A 22,947-nucleotide genomic window follows, 5' to 3' on the forward strand; every position below is an offset into this window, starting at 1 on the left:
GAGAGGGGAGAAGCAAATTGAGCTTTAACCATTTGAGAATATCTCTAGTTTCTGTTCTGCTGTTGATCTGTGAAGCTGGTTTCTTTGCCCAAAGCCACCAGGTGGCAGTGTGACACTGGTCTGGGGAGCTTGAAATTTGTCAGCTTTGCACCTGGCATTGTTCTCTTGCATTTGTCTGCGTGCCAATCTTTTGGCACTGTTGACACTGTGCATGAAGGCTGGGAGTTTAGTGCTACCCCTGCCCCTCCAAACACACACAAACCCCTTGAAGTTAACCCGTACATTCCCACCTTGAATCAACTTTGCCCCTCTAATTGGGAGGCTGAGCCCTCTCCGGGAAGGTATATGGGTGCTGTAACAGTGTGACCCTGTGCTGCTTTAACCTGGCTTGGAACTGAGGGGAAAATGAAGGGAGGAGGAAAAGAAAGTAATTTTTTTCTCCCTCTCCAAACAGTTTGCTGTGGCTGTATTTGAGTGTATTGAACTTTCTAAAGGAATCAAAGCACATTTTCCTGATTAACATGGCAGATTATTTTGCCTGGTGGCTTGTTTTTCAGGCTAAGATCCAGCTCCTTAGAATAATGTCTGGGCATCCTTATTTGGCCTGGCAGTATCCATAATTTAGGGGATTAGGAGTGCAGGGAGGATAGGTTTGAGCCCTGTATGTAATCCAAACCTAATTGGGGGGGGGGGGGGAAGACAGGTACGATGACTTCAAATCACAGCCCAAGTGGGCTTGCACGGTAAACGCCAGTGTTACTAGCACCTCTCATTCTGTGAAGAGAAACATAAATTTGGTCAGTAGTTCTCTCTCCTTGAACACTTGCAGATTATTGGATCACTATCACAGTCCTTCTGGGATCTTGCTGTCCCCAAATTGAACGGTGCTGTAGGAATGCCAGGTTGGCTTTCCAAGTACCAGTTCTCTGGCAAAGATAAATGGTGGAGTCTGTCTGCTGCCAAAGGCCAACTGCCTTGCATGTTGTGAAGTTGTTGGTTATTCCTCTGCCACTTTCAAACCTCAGAATTCCTAATAATACCCACCTAGAATTTGGGACTTTTTGTAAATGGCCTCTGATTGTCTTTTGTCTCTGACAAAGAATTCCACTTTCCCACCAGTTCTAGGATGGGTCACTACAGCTGATGGTCTTTGGACTTCCCTAGATTAAACTTGGGAATGCTGTTAAACTTCAACTCCACTACAACGTGTCTCGCCTTGTGTTAGTCTGGTGCAATTTGGATCTGACAGAGGGAAATCAGCCATTCGGGCTCTGGCAGCCTTCTCCCAGGCCAGCTTTCCTGTTACAAGAGGCGGCTGCTGTTCAGCTGTTCAGCTCCTCAAGCTTGTCTTGCTTTACAATTAGATCAGAATTGATCTGTACCTTGGTTCTAATTACTGTAATTCTCACAAACTATGTGTACATTCCAAAGTGTCCTGACCAATAGGTATTGTTGTGTGGTCAGTGTTGTAATAGCCAGTTAATCAAGTCAGTGACTGTAAGGGATAAATTATAATTGGATATTTAGGATTAAATAGGACAATAGAAGCCTTAAATAGCCAAAAGATTTACTCTTAATAACCTTAAATACTGCACATTCTCAGTAGGTCAGCCAGCATGTGTGGTGAGAGTGTTTCTCAATGTTTAGAGCTAATGCTGTAGTGTTTTGTTTCTATCTACCAAGCTTAAAATAGGGGACTTGCTTTTAGTAGCCATGTGGAGGGAGAAAGTTGCACATCACAACCCCTCTGGTGAATGCTTTCTGGTTTGAAATTCAGTTATTCCTCTGATAGAGGCTAGCAGTAGCTCAAAGATGGGCCATTGAGGTATACCAACTGTCAGTGGATCCTTGTATCAGAAAATGTTCCTCACCTTCAGGAGTGGCAGAACGATGATGCACTTTTGCCTAGTATTGCCAACATGACTTGAAAGTGGATTTATAGCATAACAGCCTTGCATGATAGAAAGCCATAAGTATTTTAAACCTTTAGTCAGTATTCATTGTATATTGTCTTGTTTTGTGTTAATGCTCAGTTGTCATTGTCTTGGGCCCTTAGCTCCCAGTGGAGCATAGGCCATCGATGACCTCCTGTCTCCATCCTCTGTTTAAGAGTCAATTTTAAGGTCGGATCAGGAGTGTTCCAATTTTCTAATTTCAGCCTCAGTATTTCTCCTCCATGTGCTCTTTGGATGTCCCTCCCCCCACCCCCCTTTCTTTGGGGATTCAATTTTAATGGCTGCCTGGAGATGATGTTGGTTAACTTCATTTCTGTATCTATGTATTCCTGGTTGTTTACTTTGGATCCTTCCCAGGTACTGGTTGATGAAGGCTTACAGTTTTTGTAGTGTCACCTTTGTTATTCTTGCATGGTTCTCACATTCCAGGTACCCACAGTAGATATGGACTTTGACAAGGGTTGTAAGTTGTGTAGGATCCTGTTCTTTCAAAATTCAGTGGTATGGTTGGAACTCAATGTTTCTGTAATCCGTTGTATCCATAGTACAGGGGATTGGCCTGTACAGGTTGAAACAGCATTTCCAGTAGCCTTAAGTTTGTCATTCATGTGATCCAATTCTTTATACGTGTCTCCTAGAGACTTTCGGTTAACAGATCCTTAATTTCATCAGGATGACTTGCTGTTTACAAAAGCAGGTTCCAGATTTCTATCGCTGTGTGCACAGTGTTTCCTGATTTTGTTCTTAATCGAGTTTAGGTCATGGGCGGCCTAAGAGTCCTGTTGTACTACGTGTTTGTGCTGGGTGGTACATTAAGTAGTTATTGCATACTGAAGCTCATGGGAATGAGAGAGAGAAAAGGTAACAATTTGAGGGAACAGGATTGCTGAGAGCATGGCTTGTGGCACAAGATGTGCCCCAAGTCCCAATGGAAATAGTTTTATTTAAATCAAACCTATTACATAAAACTATGATCGTACCCTTCCTGAGCACTGCTGAATTAAACCACAGAATGGTAGAAATCTGGATCTGTACTGCAAACACTGGATCTTTCCTCTCCTTCCCCCCCCCCTCAAAATAATGCTCATTTGTCACCCACTCTGACCCCCAAAGGATTTTCACTGACTAATTCTACAAAGTACTGACAAAAATGTTTGTGAATTAGTAAAGCATTTATTACAGGAAAAGGTGTCTTCACTTATTTTGCATAAAATTGTCATTTTCCGCATTTTTGAAATCCAAGTCATGTTTACACAATATCCAGCCAACCTTTATGGAGCAAGCAATGGTTTTGGACACTCAAATTCAGGCAATGCTAGGGGCAGCTATTAGAAATCTTCAATAGGCCTTAAGGTATTATCACTAATTTAGCAACAAATGAATGGTTTAGTGTCTCCTACATCGTGTTTATTTCATTCCCTGTTAAACATCTTTGCTCTTCAACATTGCCCTTGCACAGGAAAACATCAATGCCCTGGGCTATGGAAAGCTGTGGCCAACTTGCTACTTGTTTAGTAGTAATTCTTAGGTTTGATCTATTTCCAAACCAAAAATATATTCAAATTCTTTATTAACACCCACAACATGAAACAACCAACCTACCAATCTCCATGATGCTCACCACTTTTTTTTAAACCAGTGCCATAAAAAGGCCTCCACACTTGCACAGTAGGTACACAAACACTGTTCTGTTGGTGAAACCTGCAGCCATCAAGTGCAAAACTCTAGATCGACAGTATGTTACTGCAACTGTTATGCAGAGTGTAAATTAAGTTTCAAACCGGCTGTAGAACAAGAGCCCATGCCTCATTCCTGTCACTGCGTCAGAAGCCTTGGGTCACTTTACTCAATTCATAGAATGCTTGATCATACACTTGCTCAAGAATGACACCCACAAATGGCGCGCTGCCACAAGGATCTTTCCCATCTCCATGTTGGGGGATAAACATTAACCAAATTCATTGACATTTTGGATTCTCTCTCTCCTCCCCACCCCATCTCAGAATAAAGGCCACAGTTCTCAAAAAATTCACTAATACCAATTAACTTTTGCCAACTCAAATATTGCAACCCTTGCCTTTCTGCATGCTGGATTCTCCTCAGGATCATTGGCCCTGCCAGAGAATGCAGTTTCAACTTTAAGGTATAGTATACAACTGCATTGTCCCTTGTGAAAGTGCATGTGGTTTTTGGGGGGGGGGGGTTTGAGGGGGAAATGGGACAGCCACCTATACAATCTAACCATTACACTGGGGTGGGGGGTTGGGAATGTGTATTAAGATTTCAGTGTCAAGCAAATACTCCCTGAAAAGGTCAAAGATGTTACAAAAATCTTAATTACATGAAATAAATTGAAATATTTAATGAATATTTTCACATTGAGGATCAAGCTATCAGGGAATATGTGCTGAAGATTGTTTAACCTTAATTTAACCTGTATAATGTTATTAATAAATCAGTACAATTCCCAGGAAAATCAATTGTGGTGAGCACTGTAGGAATTTCATGCACAACCTCCTCAATGGAGGGGAAAAAAGTTAAAATTGATTTGTTACCCATTCCCACATGAGCTGGGTGGTAAAGAGCTGCTACATGTAAATTTTGCACAACAGGGCCTTCTAGGCCAGTGCAAAGTCAATTTCTCAACCTAACTAGATATTGATTTTGTGGGGGGAGGGGAGGGGTAGAGACCTTATTATTTTAATCCATTAGGATTATGGTTAATTTCATTGATTCCTGCCTTTTTATTTCCATCTTAATATCCAGGACTTGTATATAGACCAAAATGTTTTTTTCCCCTCCTCAATTAACAAAGGATCTTAGTAAGAAACTGAAAGGCTTTTAAGAATCAGTATGTGGAAATGTACACTAGTTCAATTGGCAAGCATACAAAATCCTTGCCTGAATCTGGCCCTCAATACAGTTGTTCACACTACTTGTGTGCTATAAGTTGTTCAGACACAACAATCCTTAACAATATAATTCAGTATGCATTGGCAATGTTGGCACATTGCTATAGATTTTGCTGTTAAATTCCTTGTATAGGCATTATACATTAAGCTTTGGGCTGTCTTTTCACATCATTGATAACCTGAAGAGACCAGTAAGCCATCATTATGCAATGTCTGAGGAAGTTACTCCTACCAAACCTTACATCCTGGTCCAAAAGTCAAGTGAAAACTAGAAACATCAAAACGAACAAAAGCCTTAGTTTAAATAAAAAGTAGAATTACACTTGTTAGGAGATAACACTGGTCTTGCTCTCCTCTATTCAAGTCTGTACACTACACCTAAACAAAGCAGTGACATAGTGAGTTAAAGCCAGTATACACATCACCAACCAGGATTTTTGACAAAACTAGTTAATTGCATTTATTAGATAACTTAATAATTCAGCCCCTAAAATACTGACATTTCACTTTGTTCTTAGCTCAAAAGACATACTTTGTGTGTCTTCTGTATTAAAGATACAGTACAAAATGGAACTATACACTAAATAGCTGACAGTCTTCTAGAAAGATTACTTAATGGTGCTGTAGAGCAAGACATGGTGTTTGAGATTTGTGGAGAATACTGCTAACAGTCAGCTCTCAACTTTGTAATTGAGGGAGCGTTCTAAACATGTTTGGAGCCACAGTTAATTTGATGGGGTATCTGGGATATTACAAAGTGAGAAAACAATTTCAGTAGTATTGATATACATTAAACAATGACATTATGACAACCAGGATTTGGAAAATAAAGACTTGAAGTTGGTTATTCACATGTACTCACTTTCCATTTACCACTGAGTTACAGCTGCCAGTCTGAGAATTTGTCATACCTCTTGGGGTCAGGCATCACAGGGGACGCAACAAGCTACCGGGGTCAGCTTTCACTTTGACCAACAGAATAGATCTAGATTTATGAGGGGTATAGATACGATAAATACAAGGAGGCTTCTTCCACTGAAGTTGGGTGGGACTACAACCAGAGGTCATGGCAGTGTAGAGTGGGCTGCCAGCACAAGTTGTCCATGTGAGCCAGATTTCAACACTTGAGAAGTTTGGATAAGTACATGGTAGGGATATGGAGGGATATAGTCCAGGCACAAGTCATTGGGAGTAGGCAGTTTAAATAGTTTTGACATGGACTAGATAAGCCAAAGGGCCTGTTTGTGCTATACTTCTCTACGACTCTAGTGTGGCTTCACTGGCACAGCCTGATAAAGCCCAAGGCTAAACCTGACTGCACAGAAGGAAATTGAAATCAGTATGGCTGGTTTTGCTGGCAAATTAAAAGTAGTTACTGTCAAGCTTAAACTCTGATCGTGTTGCTCATAAATATTCTGTACTATTTAAAAAAGGCTTTGACTCAAAATGGTTGTGAGAGGATAGACTGAATTCTTGCCTCCTCAACTCCATTGCCCTCTGTTAACAAAGAACTGGCCAAGCATCAATGGTAGCTATAATTATGCCAAGTCTGTATTTATAGCTGCATTATAAAGAAACAGAGGCTCCATATTAATTTCAAAAATTTCTAACACTTCGCACTTTTTTTTCAAGTCCTAGTCTTGTACGATGGCATTATATTGCAAGAACTTCACATCAAGGATGGTGGGTTTGGGTAAATTTTCACTAAGTCTAGTCCATGGCACCGAGATAATCCATGCAGTGCGACCATTTGCTCCATCCAATCATACATTATGAAGGCTCTTGTTTTAAAGAATCAAAGGGTTTTGATGAAAATAATCCCTGGGAAAGATAACTTTGAGCAGCTACAAGATACAACTGTCACAAGAATGGCGAAGGATCCTACAAAAAGGCACGAGGATTTGCTCGTGGATCTTTCTGGTTCCTAAAACGCATTGCAAGCCAAACTCCAAGAATCTGGTGGAAGAGGAGAAAACAAAGCACGTTATCTTTTTCACTTATCAGAAAAGTTATTCTACAACATTTATGTGCAGGGGTGGCATTTGTGAATGTGACATCATCCATAATCAAAGGACATTGATCTGAGGGCAGTCTTCAGCTTAGAATGACTAAGAATGACTCAGTTGTTCAGACCAAACATCAGAATGGAAAAGAAATGTGACCCAAGTGACAGATTGTGAAATGATTGTCGGTACCTAATGGGGTGGTTTGAGTATCCCAGAACCGCTGTTTCCTGAAATTTTCACACTCTAGAATTAACAGAGGATGGTGTGGAAAAACAAAAAATATATAGCCAGTGAGCAGCAGTTCTATGGGTGGAAACACCTTATAAATGAGAGAGGTTGGAAGAGAATGACCAGACTGGTTCAAGCTGACAGGAAGGTGGCAGTAACTCAAATAATCACATGTTACAATAGTGTTGTGCAGAAAAGCATCTCTGCATGCATAACACATCGAACCTTGAAGAGGATGTGCTACAGCAAATAACCACAGACTCAGTGGTCACTTTATTAGGTACAGGAGTTATCTAATAAAGTGGCCAATGAGTGTATTGAACAGTTATTATGGTGGCCAAAGATGCCCAAAGGCAGAAGCACAAGCAAAGAGGATTGGGAAGGCAGTATACAGATTGTCTGCCTTTAGACATGGAATAAACCAAGAGTGGAAAGGTTATGCCATTAATAATATTAGTTAAATATTGTGTGTATTTCATAGGAAGGACAAGATTGCACTGATGATGCAGTGGAAATTCACCAGGATGTTGCCAGGGATGGAATGTAAAATAGAGTAACTGTTTAGGCTGGGTTTGTTTTCTCTAGAACAGCAGAGGCTGAAGGAGGTAATATAGAATTATTTAATGTAAATAGTAAGATGTCCCCAAGGAAGTCATGTCCAAGACCAGATGATACAGGTTTATGGGTACCATGTCACTTTACTCTGGGTACCATTATTTGCCTTAACAACTGGACAGCATCTACTAGTCTTGCATTCTAACTGTGCTACCTTCAGTTTTCCAACACAACTTATCAGAACTTGTGAACATAGACCAATTCAACATCTTTTAAAAATCATGTCACAACAAAAGCACTTATTGCCCACCCCTAACTGCCCTTGAGAAGGTGGTGGTGAGCTTCTGGTGAAGGAAAATGTTCTCCATTAGGGAGAGCATTTGAAGATGTAGAACTCGTGCATTTTCATGTTAGGATAGTGTGCAACGTGGAAGAGAACTTGCAAGGGGTGGCATTTCCACACATCTGACACCCCCATCCATGTTGATAGTGCTCATGGGTTTAGGAATGTTGAGAGTAGCAGAGGGAAGTGACTACAGTGCATTTTGTAGATTGTACACACCTGGAATAGGTCAAAGAACAGAGTCAGGGTCTATTTTTAATTTCAGATATACTGGAAAAAAAATCAAAACATGTTTTAATAGCTCAAGTTTTGGTTTTACACCAAAATGAAGGACAATGACTCAATAGCCACGATGAGAAATTCCTTTTATAAAATTTATCTCCATCCATTATAGAACAAGAACAGTACGGCACAATGCAAGTCCTTCAGCCCATGATGTTATACTGACCTTTTAACCTACTTCAAGATCATCTAATCCTTCCCTCCCGCATAATCCTTTCCTCTTTTCATCTGTACGTCCAGGAGTTTCTTAATTGCCCTTAATGTATCTACCATTTACCCCAGCCCTGGCAGCACATTCCACACACCCACCACTCTTAAAACTTCCGACACACCCATATACTTTTCTCTAATTACCTTAAAATTATGATCCCTCATATTAGCTATTTCCACCCTGGGAAAAAGTCTGACTGTCCAGTCTATATATGGCTCCATTTTGTACATCTCTTATCAAGTCACCTCTCAATCTCCTTTGCTCCAAAGAGAAAAGCCCTAGCTCATTCAACCTATCCTCAGACATGCTCTTTAGTTCAGGCAATACCCTGATAAATCATCTTTGCACCCCCTCTAAAGCTTCCACATCCTTCCTATAATGAGGTGACTAGAATTGAACACAATACTCCAAGTGTAGTCTAATCAGGATTTTAGAGAGCTGTAACATTACCTCACAGCTCTTGAACTCAATTCCCTGACTAAGATGAGGTATCCAAGGATGGGGACTGCAAGATCCCACTGTTCTTCCACACTTAATAATACTGCCAACAACCTTGTATTCTGCCCTCAACTTCAACCTTCTAAAAGTGAATCACTTCATACTTCTCTGGGCTGAACTTTATCTGCCACTTCTCAGCCCAGTTCTGCATCCTGTCAATGTCCCATTGTAATCTACAACCTTCTACACTATCCCCAACTCCACCAACTTTCTTATCATTTGCACACTTACTAACCCACCCTTCCACTTCATCAGTCAAGGTATTTATAAAATTCAGAGCTTTGAAGCAAATACAACATTACAAGATGACAAATCTCACCTCAGTAAAGCTGAAGAAAAGGCCCACGCCTCCAAGGATCCTCAAAGCCTCGCCAGCATGTGTCAGCATGACATCACCACAAGTTTCACAATGAGTGGATTTGCAGGACTGTCAAAGGTTAAAGAAATAGACATTTAAAATCTGAGCACTTCCTGCAAGGATTACACAAGTATAGTTTAAAAATAATACCTTCAGAGGTCATCATCCATCATAGATGCTCAGCAGCTAAAGAGGATTCCTTTCAATCATTTAATGCCACTATTATACTTGGTTTGTGACCATTTTGCCAAACAGCATAGGGGAAGATTTACATAATGTAACTAATTTTAACTTTGGTTTCAGGCAGGGAAGATTGGGAAACTTTAATCCCCTTATTTTCTCCATGTAAAAATACTTGCAGTTACACAATCTCAAGAACCTTTTTAAGGAGGTCCTGAAGTATTTACAGGCAATTTTGAAGTGCAGTCATTTTTTTGTGACCTAACCAGTCTTACCCAAGATCTGACCACAGGCCATTCTCTCACTTTCCTCTCAACCACCACAGCCATAACAAGTGCAGTTCAAACCTTCCTTCATTGCAATGAGGGCAGTGATCAGTTTATTTCCATTTCAAATAAAATAAAAGCCACTTCAGTGGATGAACAGAAGCTCATTGTGACATTTCTGATCACAAAAGACTGATGGAATGGGGATGTAGTGAAAATACATTTCCTAAAACATGATGAATGCAAACCATATTACTCTTATCAAATCTTTACAAGAACAATAAAATCCAGCAAGAAAGATACTCACTGCGTCACATAGCAAACAATCCATGTCATAGGTGGCACTTTCTGTATCATTCATAAATCCACAGCAGTTGAGTTGGTGTTCTAGATCTTTCCTGGTTGCATTTGACATTCTGTCCCAAGTCAATTTTAGCAAATGTTCCTAGACAGAAAAAAAGAGTTTCACTGCACACCAACTCCCAAATACAGCCATTTCTGAAGTGCATCACTGCATACCTAAAGCAAACATCATTCTGAATGGGTGAGGCAGTTATATGGTTAACTACCAGGTTGACACAAGTTCCAGATTGAAAGTAGGATCAAGGATCACCTTTATTCATCATATACATTTACATGCATTAGGGATTTGCTATGGTGTGTTCGCACTAACATGCAAAAAAAAATTATAAAGAATTATATAAAAATAAGTTGGAGGTTAAGGTACAGATGTGGAATAAAATCTGCATAAACACAAATATCCCTGTAACAACATGCATTTACAATGCAGACACTTTATAAAAAGTGGTTTAAAGTGTTTATATTGCAGTTTGTGACTGAGTTAATGGGGGCGGGGGGACTAATTAAATGGTTGATCAGATTTAACAGTCTGGGGCAGGGAGAGGAGTCACTTTTAAAATGGCACGAAGTTTTTTTTGTTGCTTTTAATAGCCCTACAACACTTTCCAGAAGGGAGCTTTGGGAAAAGGCAGTTTGCAGAGTGGGTAATATCTGCAATGATTAATTGCCCACTTCTTTCCCCTGGACACATACAAGCCCTGCTGTGATAGTAAACTGCAGCCAATGACTTTTTCAACTGACCCAATAGCTTACTGTAGTTTTCATTTATTGAGAGGATGCTGCATCAAATCAGACAGTAACGGCTGATGCAAGGATACTCTACATGATAGCAGTGTATATTCTGGAGAAGATTGAATTTTTACCAACTATGCAAGTAGTACATCCTCTGCTGAGCCTTTTTGTTAATGAAGGAGATACGGTTCTTCCACATGAGGCCCTGTGAAGTAATGATGCCCAGGAACCCGAATGTTGAAACTGTAAAGTTTTGATAAAGAATGTGCGGAGAGGAAATATTTCTCCTGAAGTTGATAAGCATCTCACATTTTGAGGGCATTCAGGTCCAAGTTGTGATCGCACCAGGACACTACTTGGTGGTACTTGGATTTGTTGCCTCTGGTGATCAGTCCAATAACAGGTGTCATCCATAAACTACCAATTTGACTGATGAACACTGGAGATGCAGTCACTGATGTACAGAGAAATTACACCCCTGTGGCACACCATTGCTAAATGAGTGGGCTATGGAGGTGTGCATGGAGACTGCAGCTCACTGGCAAGTTAAGCTTGGAGAGTTTCGCTTACAGTATCTCAAGGACGATGGTATTGAATACAACCGAAATCAAAGAATTTTGACATACAGAAAGATGAATGATACTGTATACCATATATGACACATGTAAAAAACATTGTATACAAAATCGTTCATCAGGCCGGAGTGATTAATTAGAGATCAGACATTTCCCCTCCCTTCCAACTCTGGTCCACATTAGATTCCGTTGGATTGCAACTCTAGTTCTGTGGATGAAAAATTTGGCTAATATGCTACCTAACACAAAATCATGCAATTTTTTTCCCCCACCTGGCTCACTGCATCCACTTAAAAGCAATACTTCTGATTGCACAGAAGCCCAAAAGCCACAGCTTTGAGAACAGTAGTATAGCCCACATTGAGTTTAGCCATTTAACCTTAAAGTGAATCTCAATTACATGGGGGCTGCTACAGAAAAGTTATAAGCATTGGATACGGGTTTGAATTAAAGAATAATTTTACCTTAAAAGAATGTACATTTAAACACCGAGGCATACTAGAGAATGTTTCAAAACAAAATGACTGACAACACAGAGCATGGTTTGCTGTGATTTATGTCAATTAAAAACAGGCCACTAATAATTTGAACTGTTTAGAACAATACAAAGGAAAAAATAATGATCAGATGAAGGGACTAGACCTTTTGAGTTTCCTACACCATATGCATCATCTGTAAAGCTAATGTACAATCAAGCATCAAAAAGGGAAGCATAAAACTAAATATATCAGAGCAATGCATAGTGTGAAACTTACCTGTTGACCTCGGTTCAGTGCCAGACATGAACAAGAAACTCCAAACTGAATCATAAAGACCAGAAATAAAATAACCATGTACTGCAATGAAAGTCAAAGAAGCATAGGAGGAATAATTGATGAAAAATAAATACTGAAATGTCAGCCCCAAAGCCGTACATACAAAACTAGTAAGACCAGCTAACATTTAATAACATCAATTGCAACTCATTAGCAGTTTCCACCCCATGTCTGCAGCAAGTGCCCTCATGCAAGAAAGATTACAGTTTAAATGCAAAGCTTTCATGACACTCGAACTTAAAGGTCACTGGAAATATATTAAAGCTGCCCAAAATGAACCAACACTGCTCCCATGTAGTAGGAGCAAATTTAATGATAAATGATACCAGTGTGCAAAACCCCTCAAAGTCTTTGTTATCGGAGCAATTAAATATCTAGCATTCTGTTTAGATAAACTCTTAATATTTTAATAAAGGCAGTTTTACCACTCTACTCCTCTTTCTATCTACATATTACAAGAAAAGTAGCATTAAAATAAATACAACTATTGAGTCATTACTTAATCCTTAAATTGAGCCAACATAGTTACTCTCCAGACATAGATATGCAAGATTAAATCGTTCACCCATGCACTACACCACATTGGATCTAGTGCATGTGATTATGTTGTGGGACCAGGAATCCAAAGATGAACAAGTTCAAATCCCATTATAGAAACACAAATTGAGTTAATGAAATAAATCTGCAATTAGGTATGGTAGCAAAACTGGTCACATGACTACTGCTCTAGTACTGCTGTTAAATTACTTTAGTAATTCAGAGAGTTGGACAAACAAACCAGAAGCACGAGTTTAAATACTATGGAATTTAAATTGTTAATAATTGGTAAAATAACAGCACTATGGAATTATCGGATTGTCATAATTGGATTGTCATAAAAGCTAACCTGGTTCCTGAAAAAAAGCTTTAACGAAAGCCTTTTAGAAAAAGGTCTCAGCTTGACTTGTGTATGACTTCAGATTTATAGCAGTGTACTCTCTGAAATGGCTCAGCAAGCTAGTCCATTCAAATGCAATAATGCTAGCCTGCAATGCCCACATTCCAAAAACAATTATTATTAAAGTACCAATAACAAAACCAAGATAACTGTTACATCACGAATATACTTTGTTCCACAGGATTTCCTTAATATTGATAGAATATCCCTGACAAGGGATTAAGTAGTGAGAGTGGCTTTATTTCTGCTGCAAGATGTGGCTTAGAAAAGCTGCAGCTAATATTGTGCCAGGGATTACTGTAATCAGTCCGATTTTAAAGAATGTCTTTGCCAGAAGGCCCAAGCAAGATTCTGTGCAATTTTTTCCCCCCCATTACATTTGAAGGATTTGCCCATTGCACAATAGGTCTAAACTGGATGCAATTGCACTGGCTCTTCACTTGCCCTGGACAATAACAATACCTACATCAGGCTGCTGTTTATTGATTGCAGCTCAGTGTTCAACACAATCATACCTTCAGTTCTAATCAACAAGCTCCAAAACCTGGGCCTCTATACCTCCTTCTGCAACTGGATCCTTGACTTCACCAGGGGATCACAGTCAGTGCCAAATTGTAAATAACATCTCCTAGCTGACAACACCGGTGCACCTCAGGGATGTGAGCCTGCTGCTCTAATCTCTACACCTATGACTCTGTGGCTAGACAGTTCAAACTCCATCTATAAATTTGCTGATGACAGCTATTGTTGGCAGAATTTCAGATGGTGATGAGGCGGCGTACAGGGGCAAGACATACCAGCTGATTGAGTGGTGTTGCAACAACAACCTTGTACTTAATGTCAGTAAGACGAAGGAATCGATTGTGGACTTCAGAAAGGGCAAGTCGAGGGAACACACACCAGTCCTCATCGAGGGATTTGCAGTGGAAAAGGTGAGCAGTTTCTGGGCGTCAACATTTCTGAATTGGCTATATTTCATTAAGAGTTTGAGGAGGCTTGGTATGACACCAAAGACTGATGACTTTTTAAAAATATAAACAAATGTACCATGGAGAGCATTCTAACTGTTTGCTTCACCATCTGGTATGGAGGGGGGCTCTGCACATGATTGGAAGAAGCTGCAGAAAGTTGTAAACTCAGCCAGCTCCATCATGGGTGCTAGCCTCCTCAGCAGCACGGTCACCTTCAAAAGGCAATGCCTCCAGAAGGCAGCATCCATCATTGAGGACCCCCATCACCCAGGACATGACCTCTTCTCATTGCTACCATCCAGGAGATGGTACAGGGGAATGAAAACAAACTCAACATTTCAGGAACAGCTTCTTTCCCTTCGCCAGATTTCTACACTACCTCACTATTTTTTTGCTCTCTTTTTGCACCAAGATATACACATACACACCACCCATAAGGTGTTTGAAAAAAATAACAACTTGTAGTTCTCTTTTAATTATGTATGGCAATGTATTGCTGCCACAAAACAAATCACAACATATGCCAGAGATATTAAACCCAATTCTAAATTATTTTCTCACCCCCCTCCAAACAGAAACCAAAATTATACATTAAATCACAGCCTGCTAAGAAGCTGTGAACACCAGCCAGGCACTTTCATACATAAAGTCTTTGAGGGTCACTTTCACAAACCTTCAGTGGGCAGTTTCATATTGTCTCAAAAGTAGAGCATCAAACATATTACACAAATATAATAGCTTGTGTGTACAGAAAAGGGAGATTGAGAACAAGTCCAGCTCACATCTGGTTGTGTGGGGGGCAGGGGGAAGTAGGGGAAAGAAGATTAACAGCAAATACAGCAATTATACTCAATTCAGTGTTAAGACCAATGAAAGGATACAAAGAACAGCATGACCTGATGGTGATTCAGTGCTCCGGCAAGCCCCACAACAGCAATGAGAAGAAGGAACACTCCCACAGCAATGACTCCACCAATGACATTTATACTGGAAACTATGCCGTAGCTTTTCCCCCATCCTGCCACTCCAATAAGCAGTAGCCCGACTAACTGAAAGAGAAAAAAAAAACAGGAATTAGAAATAACATCCACCCACTGGCAAACCACATCTGAAGTAAATGGTGGCATCCTCTACATTTCCTCCAGCAATTTACGATCAGGACCAACGTTTTGCAGTGCATACTGGATCTGTAGACAAAATAAAATAGATGGCATTTCAACAAGTTTGATGGATTTATTTATTTATTTATTTTTAAAAGACCAGAGGCTGTACAAATCTTCCAAAGGCAGAATTTTACAAAGTATATTAATATCAAAAATCTGCATCTAAATGTGAAAAGATTTTCTTCTCACTCCCTACTCTGCCACCACCAACTTTATCTAGAACAGATTAAATGGAACTTTTTCTTTTAAAATTAAAATAATCATTGGTTCCCTGACAGGATTGCTTCCAAGTTCTTTGAGACCATATTAAGAGGAGGGTATACTACTGCTAACATGTATCTGGACATTAACATCCACTTTGCCCTTTTGTGCAATAAAACCAACATTTCATCAATTCTGTTTGTCTCTTCTCCATATAAAGTTATCACCTTGAGGTATTTAGGTTAAAGGCATTAACGTCAATGAAGACTACTGCTGCAGGATCAGAGCATGCTGTCAGCTAACAAGGTACAAACTTCAAAGATTATCACATTCTATTAAGTGATTATACAAAGGTTAATGCTTAATTTGCTGTTAAACATTTGAACTTAATAGTTGTGTTGGCACATGTCAGAGACCAGAAGTTAATTATTATTGCTAATTAGATCTACTCCCCTTCTGATTACTTTTTAATGAAGGCTTCTTTGCAAAAAATTGCAATCCCCAAGTTCAAGGGCAGAGATTGGTTGGGCCTTGAGAATGAAGGCCAGTGACCCTGGGGGGGGGTGTGGGGGTGTGGGGTGGGTGGGGGTGTGTTGTGGGGTGTGTGGTGGGGTGTGGTGGGGTGTGGGGTGGGTGGGGTGTGTTTGATGGAGTTTGCTCTGCTGTTGTATGTTGGCTGTGTCTTTCTGCTGAACACTGGACATGCCATATTGGCGCCAGAAGTGTGGCAACATTGTGGGCTGCCCCCAACACATCCTTTTACAACATATGACGCATTTCAATGTACATGTGACTATTACATCTTATCTACTCTCCTACCCATAACCATGACAAACCTTCAGCAGTCTCTGCAGTATTCAGTCAACACCCCTCTCTCCTTTATCTTCTAATGATACTCCCATCTCTCCCCTAGTCCCACAAATGTCTTGTTGTTTCCTCATTGCCTCAACTTTGGCTTCCAAAAAGCATGGTTTGTCCACAGCAAGGCTACACGAATGCCAGTTTGCAGTGACCAATTCCTCTCCCAAATTTAGGGGAGCTCTGGATGCCTAAAAACAGATTTTTTTTCTTTGCATGGATCCAGTCACTCTAAATTGCTAATGTGATGAATCTTGCCAGTCATTTTTCCTCAACATCACAATGTCACCAGGCATTCTCCACAAGTCCACAAAAAAAGCACACATTTTAAGCACATTACATTCAATTGATCCACACAAACTTTTCAGTCGCCCCTCTTCTTTACCTCCAACCATCTTCACAACACAACCGTTAGCTTTTCTCAAAAGTAAAGCAATTAAAAGATGACATGGAAAGTACACTAAGAAATCTATGCTACTTTATTTGTTTACAGGGTGATGGCAATTTTTTTTTATGTTTAATCACCAATTGTTCTGGACCTTAAGAGCTCGACTTATTGTTGAGTTTGGAATCATAAATCAGATAGGGTAGGAACAATAAAATTTAGTGAATCAAATGGGTTTAAACAAAAGCTCACCTGATAGTTTCATGATTATTTTTGCCAAGATGAGTTTTTAAAAAAAAGGCTACTATCAGATCAGAGTGAAAATGGGACAGGGAATTAAAATGGAAGACAACAGGAAGCTCAGGGTCACTGCGCGGACTGAATGCAGATGCACCACAAAACCACCTTTGTTTGGTTTCTCTAGTACAGAGGAGACCACCTTGTAAACACCAAATACAGTAAACTAGATAGCAAAACCAATTAAAATCACTGCTTCACCCTGAATGGTGAGCATGGGAGAGGTGGAAGAAGTGCTTCATCACCTGTAGTTGCAGGGAAAATGCTGATGGTAGGTGTGAATCATAGAACAGACCAAGGAGTCAGAAAAGATAGTCACACATACTGTACCCATGCTCTATATTCTTTAATGCTTATTGATTTCTAATTGTACAAATTTAAGCCCCAATTGCCATTTTCAGAAAACAGTTCCAAACTTCTACAACCCTTTACTTGGAGAAGCACTCTCAACTTCTCTTTTATTCTCTTACAGTAGGTAGAAGTGTCACATCACACTTTCACTATCAGCATAAAGCAATATTTAATCTGCTTATTCAAATAAACTGAATTTAATATTTATGGGTACAGGAAATGTGAACCAGATGATGTCACAAGGCAACAGTTATTACCAGATTTTTTTTTGCATATCAAGAGCAGAGAGACTTGTTCATCTACAGCTTCAAGCATACCACCCAACAAAATCTTAGAGCATTTTCACTAAACCAGATTAACAATGATTGACAATATTGATTGCAGAATAGTAGAATCACAGGCCACGCTGAAATTGCAACATAGGTTAGTAGACTAGCTCCCCACTTTAGCCCTTTTTAAGGCTATATTCAGTATCAGACTCATGCATTCACTGTTGGAAGCAACTTTTGCCCCAGTATCTCAGCACAAATCAGGGCCAGAGCCATTACTCAAGAGTAATCTTTGAATTCGCTGTCCTACCCACTCCCAAGAGTCACGGAAACTAGATCATGTGCATTTAAGATGATGTTGGATAAATTTGAAAGTAGAAATCAGCCATGATTACATTAAATGGCAGACAAAAAGGGTTCTTTGCTTGCTCCTACTTCTATTTTCTTGCATTCTTGTGTGACAAAATCATGGAGAGCACAAGTTCCACAAATGATTAAAATATCTTCTCCACGTCAGAAGAGTCCACGATCTTTCAAATAAAAAAAACACTACCCACTACTTTATCTGGTGAACTGCAAACCTAATTAGTCAGAGCTACACAGTACGAAAACAAACCCTTCAGCCCAAATATTCCGTGCCGACCAACTAATCTGAGTTTACTTTATTTCTCTACATTTTGCCCATATTCCACTAAACATTTCCTAACTGTAAAAATACTTATTAAACTAAATTGCACAAACTATCCAGAGCTATCTTGGACTTCCAGCACCCAGGGCATGCCCTTTTCTTAATGTTACTGTCAGGAAGGAGATACAGAAGCCTGAAGGCACACACTCAACGATTCAGGAATCGCTTCTTCCCCTCCACCATCCGATTCCTAAATGGACATTGAATCCATGAACAATACCCCACTACTTTTTAACATATTATTTCTGTTTTTGCACGTTTTATAATTTATTCAACATACATATACCGTAATTGATTTACTTAATTATTTTTTTCTTCCTTCTAGATTATGTATTGCATTGAACTGCTGCAGCTAAGTTAACAAATTTCACGACATAGACCGGTGATAATAAACCTAAATCGGATTCTGAGCATAAAATGCTACAACGAACAAGAGCACAAACACATTAAAAAAAAGTAAACTAAGTTTACAGTTTGAAATGTCAGCAGTCGCAGAAACGACTAAACGTCCCAGACAGTTCAGGGAACGGACTGGCTTCTTGCTGTCAGCTGGTAAGGAGACGTGTGCCACGCATGCTCCGAAAGTCGGGCCCCCAGATCGCCCGTTGCAAACGCTACACCGGACCCATGGTAACCCTCACTTCCACATGCTCATTCCCATTTCTGGCCTCACTTACTATATACACCACGTTTAAAGCGATGAGAGCGTTCTTCGAGCAGGTAAAGCCACCACAAACCATCTTGACGACTCTCAGGTTTTCCTGTGTCAATAAGTCGCAATTGCTATCGGTCTGACTACAATGACAATGGCGACCGCACCCAGACTCCGTTTCTTGTAGCTCATTGGTGCTACTGGAAGCACTCTGTCTATTCATATTGTTATTGGTCTAAAATACTGACAGTCAATCTTTCTGTGCTGCCTTTACTTTGAAAGCCTTTGGCTAATTGGTTGAAGGGCATATGATGACTATTATGACTTCATTTTTACGGCGACAAACCCGGAAGACTAGCAAGTCAACATGGCCTATCATTGGTTTGCCTGCCTGCCAATCATATGTTTGTTGTCCTATGTTGGCGTCATATCCACTCGCCTATGGTAGGCGGGACAATAAAGAGAAAGCTCTCTGCTTATCAGAGTATTACAAATTTTAACTGGTTTTATTAGCTTAGATTCTCGGGTACGTTGATGTCGACTATCCTAAGCACTAAGTTGATAGTTCTCAACCCAGCAGTTTGTATTTTCTTATTTTATTTACCCTCTTCAGAAGGTACCCATTATTCCAGAAAGAGTATCTTAAACCTTTTTTTTCCTAAATCTGTGCCCATCACCGTGAGAACCGGCAAACAATACAAAAATGAAGGGTCTTGCCCTGAAAATTCTACTGTTCATTCACCTTCATAAATACTGCCTGACTTGCTGAGTTCCTCCAGCGTTGTGTGTGTTCTAAGATTTCCAGCATCTAGAATTTCCTCTGCTTAAAGATTGCAGAGAATTGTGAGATAGCAGTAGTCCCTTGGACGATGAGATTGGGGAATTAGTAATGGGAAGTAGAAAAGGGACAGCGATTCTAAATAGTAATTTTTGACCAGCCTTTGCAGTAGAAGATACTAAAATATCCACAGATAGATTATCTACTATTCATGCCACCTACATTCTTATTCAAGTTGTTAATATATGTGATGAACAATAGTGGACTCAGCACCAATCCCTATGGCACACTGCTGGTCACATGTCTCCAAACTGTAAAATAACCCTCCACCATCGTCCCCTGACTTCTATCACCAAACCAATTTTTGTTTCTAATTGGCCAATTCATGCAGGACCACATGTGTTCTAATCTTCCAGATCAGTTTGCCATTTGGGACCTTGTTAAAGGCTTTGCTAAAGTTCTTGTAGGCAACATCTACCACCCTGTCCTCAGGATAGATGAAGGATCTTGACCCAGAACATCGACCGTTTGTTCCTCTCCGTAGATGCTTCCTGATCTGCTGAGTTCCTCCAGAATTTTGTACAATGATTTAAGAATAGCTTCATATTGTCTGCCATCAGAATTCTGAACAGTCCATGAACACTACCTCACTATTCCTCTTTTTGCACTATTTACTTATTTTTATTGTAACTTACAGTAGTTTGATCTGCCTACACTGTACTGCCACACAACAACAAATTTCATGATTCACAATAAGTCTGGCTCCACACACCTGAGAAGGTTTAGAAGTGACCTGATTGAGGTTATTGAGTGATTTTAATAAAGTAGACGTGAGAAGACCAGGACTTGAAACTACGAAAGCAACAAAAACTTAATTTTACATTGTCCTTGAATCTAGTAAAATGTACCAAGATTGTAAGAGAATTACGAAGAAAAATTGAAGCTGAGCCACTTAAGGCAGGAGGACAAAGTAGGCTTTAGGGAGGAGAGATGGAGATGTTTGGTCTAAACAAACGAAAGCATGGCAGCCAGTGGTGGACCGATCGTGTTTGGGATGCACAAGGAGCCAAGCTGAGAGGAATGCAGGAATTTTTTAATGCCTGCTTGTGACTGGATTCAAATTCCAGATGCCTCATGTTATTTGCCAAAGCCGATGGCTTATCCTCACTCTGGGAGTTTAAAAAATCTGTACTTTGGGAATACCTCCCAATAATTCCATTTAAAAAGGTAATCATGTTATCTGCAGCTGATGTTTCCTCAGTATACCTACCACAGACATTAATATTACCAATCCAGCAATACATTTACTGCTGTAGATAGTGCTGTTGTACTAGGTACACTCAACTTTAAGGATACTACACATTGTATGGCACATAGCAGTTGCTGCACTGTTTTGTAGTCTAATACTGGAAGGATATCATTTAACTGTAGGATTCATAGAAATTTCCCAAACTATTTTTAAAATTATTTTCCTGCCCACTATTTTTTGGTCCATGATTGATATTTCAGATACCCAAAATTAAGGCTAAAGTAAATAATTTTAAAGAAGGAAATATAATTAATAGATTTTGTAACAATGTGACTAAGTTTATGCTTCAAGTAGTCTTTTCACAAGAAAATAGGAGTGGGGTATCTGGTGCTTCAAACCTGCCTAACCATTTGAAATGATCATGGCTGATCGAACCCTGCTCAATTCTCAGTTCCCCATTGCCTTTAATTCTCTGATCTTTCAAAGATGTATCTACCTCCACTTTAAGCACCTTTAATGATCCAGCCTCCACTGCTCTATGGGGCAGAGATTTTCCTGAGGTTCACCACCATCTGTGAGAAAAATTTTCATACCTTGCTTTTGAATGATAGTCCTCTAATCTTGTAGCTACGTCTTGTTCAAAACGCTTCCACTAATGGAAACATCCTCACATCTACCCTATCATCATTCTTCTAAACTTCAAAGAATATTGTTTAGTCTGCTCAGCTCAGGAATTAGTCGACTGAATCTCTTTTGGACTGTTTCAAATGCTGCTATATCCCTCATTGGGCGTGTCCTCACCAGAACCCTGTTTGTAATTTCCTGATTTCTGAACTCCCAACACCTTTGCAATGAAGTTCCAACATATCATTTGCCTTCTTATTTACTTGCTGCACCTGCATATTGGCATTTTGGGATTCATGCATGAGAACAAGATCTGTTTTATTTGCATTAGATATAATCTGCCTTTTTGTTCCACTTATTGAAGTGCCTCCCTCCATAAACTCCATTTGCCAAGTTTTCACCCATTCTCTCTGTCTATCTAAATCCCATTGTAGAGTCACAATATCCTCATCATGATTTGCCCTTCCACTCATTTTTATGCCATCACGTCTTCATTAAGGATTATAATGAAGTTTAAACGTGGAGTTTTGATTGTACCTGAAAATCAGATACTGGAAATGTTAATTCAAAACAGAAACTGCTGGGAAGACTCAGAAGGAGACAACATCTGTGGAGAGACGGAGGGAAAAGCCATTTCATTAGAACTGGGAAAGCATTAATTTTAAGTTGTCAACAGAATGGGGCAAAGGGCATATCTGTGTTAGGATGCCATGGGAATGAAACCATCTAGTTAATGAATTAATGAGAGGGAAAAGTCAGAGAAGAAAGGGATATGTAACTGCTATGAAATGTGGCTCAAAGCTATGGGGAATACTCAGCAGATCAGGAAGTATTAGTTGAGAGAGAAAAACTAACCTATTACACTCACAACAAAGATTTTGCTTCCTGGATATTTTTGGGTGTGTCTTGTAGATTTTGGGCTGCTGATCATGAATGTCACCATGACATTTCCCTATCGTGCACCATCTTTTTGTAATTGCTGATATTTGTTATTTTAATTCATAATTCAAGACAATTAAAATGTTACCTACAATGTAAACTGGAAAGTTTTCTATTTTGTCTGGGTATTCCTAGGCAGGGTGGATGCTGCATGGCAGGACAGGTTTTAGAAAGGCTACAAAAGCATCACACACACACCGTTCTGTGCATGTGTTTACATGTAAATCGCTTTGCAATCACATTAATATGCATGCTCTATTCTCATAGCATATTGCGTGGACTCATTTTAAAAAAGTAATTGTATTTTCA

The 22,947-nt window shown here is 39.7% G+C and overlaps 1 protein-coding gene across 1 annotated transcript; it reads right to left on the bottom strand.

The window, feature by feature from the left end:
* Window positions 1-19,296, bottom strand: LOC134340162 (tetraspanin-31-A-like). The gene is made up of 6 exons (XM_063037083.1): window positions 19,074-19,296; window positions 15,066-15,233; window positions 12,217-12,297; window positions 10,102-10,239; window positions 9,310-9,417; window positions 1-6,823 (listed from the first exon to the last, which is right to left on the bottom strand). The coding sequence occupies exons 1-6, from the start codon at window positions 19,269-19,271 to the stop codon at window positions 6,749-6,751; spliced, it is 768 nt and encodes a 255-aa protein (XP_062893153.1). The 5' UTR covers window positions 19,272-19,296; the 3' UTR covers window positions 1-6,748.
* Window positions 19,297-22,947: the final 3,651 nt, after the last annotated feature.

Source organism: Mobula hypostoma, chromosome X1 (assembly GCF_963921235.1).
Source record: "Mobula hypostoma chromosome X1, sMobHyp1.1, whole genome shotgun sequence".
Classification (NCBI taxonomy): Eukaryota; Metazoa; Chordata; class Chondrichthyes; order Myliobatiformes; family Myliobatidae; genus Mobula; species Mobula hypostoma.

Bases quoted from the DNA above. Each gene is read 5' to 3' on its own strand.
- LOC134340162 (XM_063037083.1), bottom strand. From the start codon at position 19,271: ATGAATAGACAGAGTGCTTCCAGTAGCACCAATGAGCTACAAGAAACG. The intron at 9,418-10,101 runs GTGAGTATCTTT...AACCTTTGACAG, and splicing joins ATTGTTTGCTATGTGACGCA to TCCTGCAAATCCACTCATTG. The intron at 6,824-9,309 runs GTGAGATTTGTC...CTCTTCCACCAG, and splicing joins TTTTCTTCAGCTTTACTGAG to ATTCTTGGAGTTTGGCTTGC.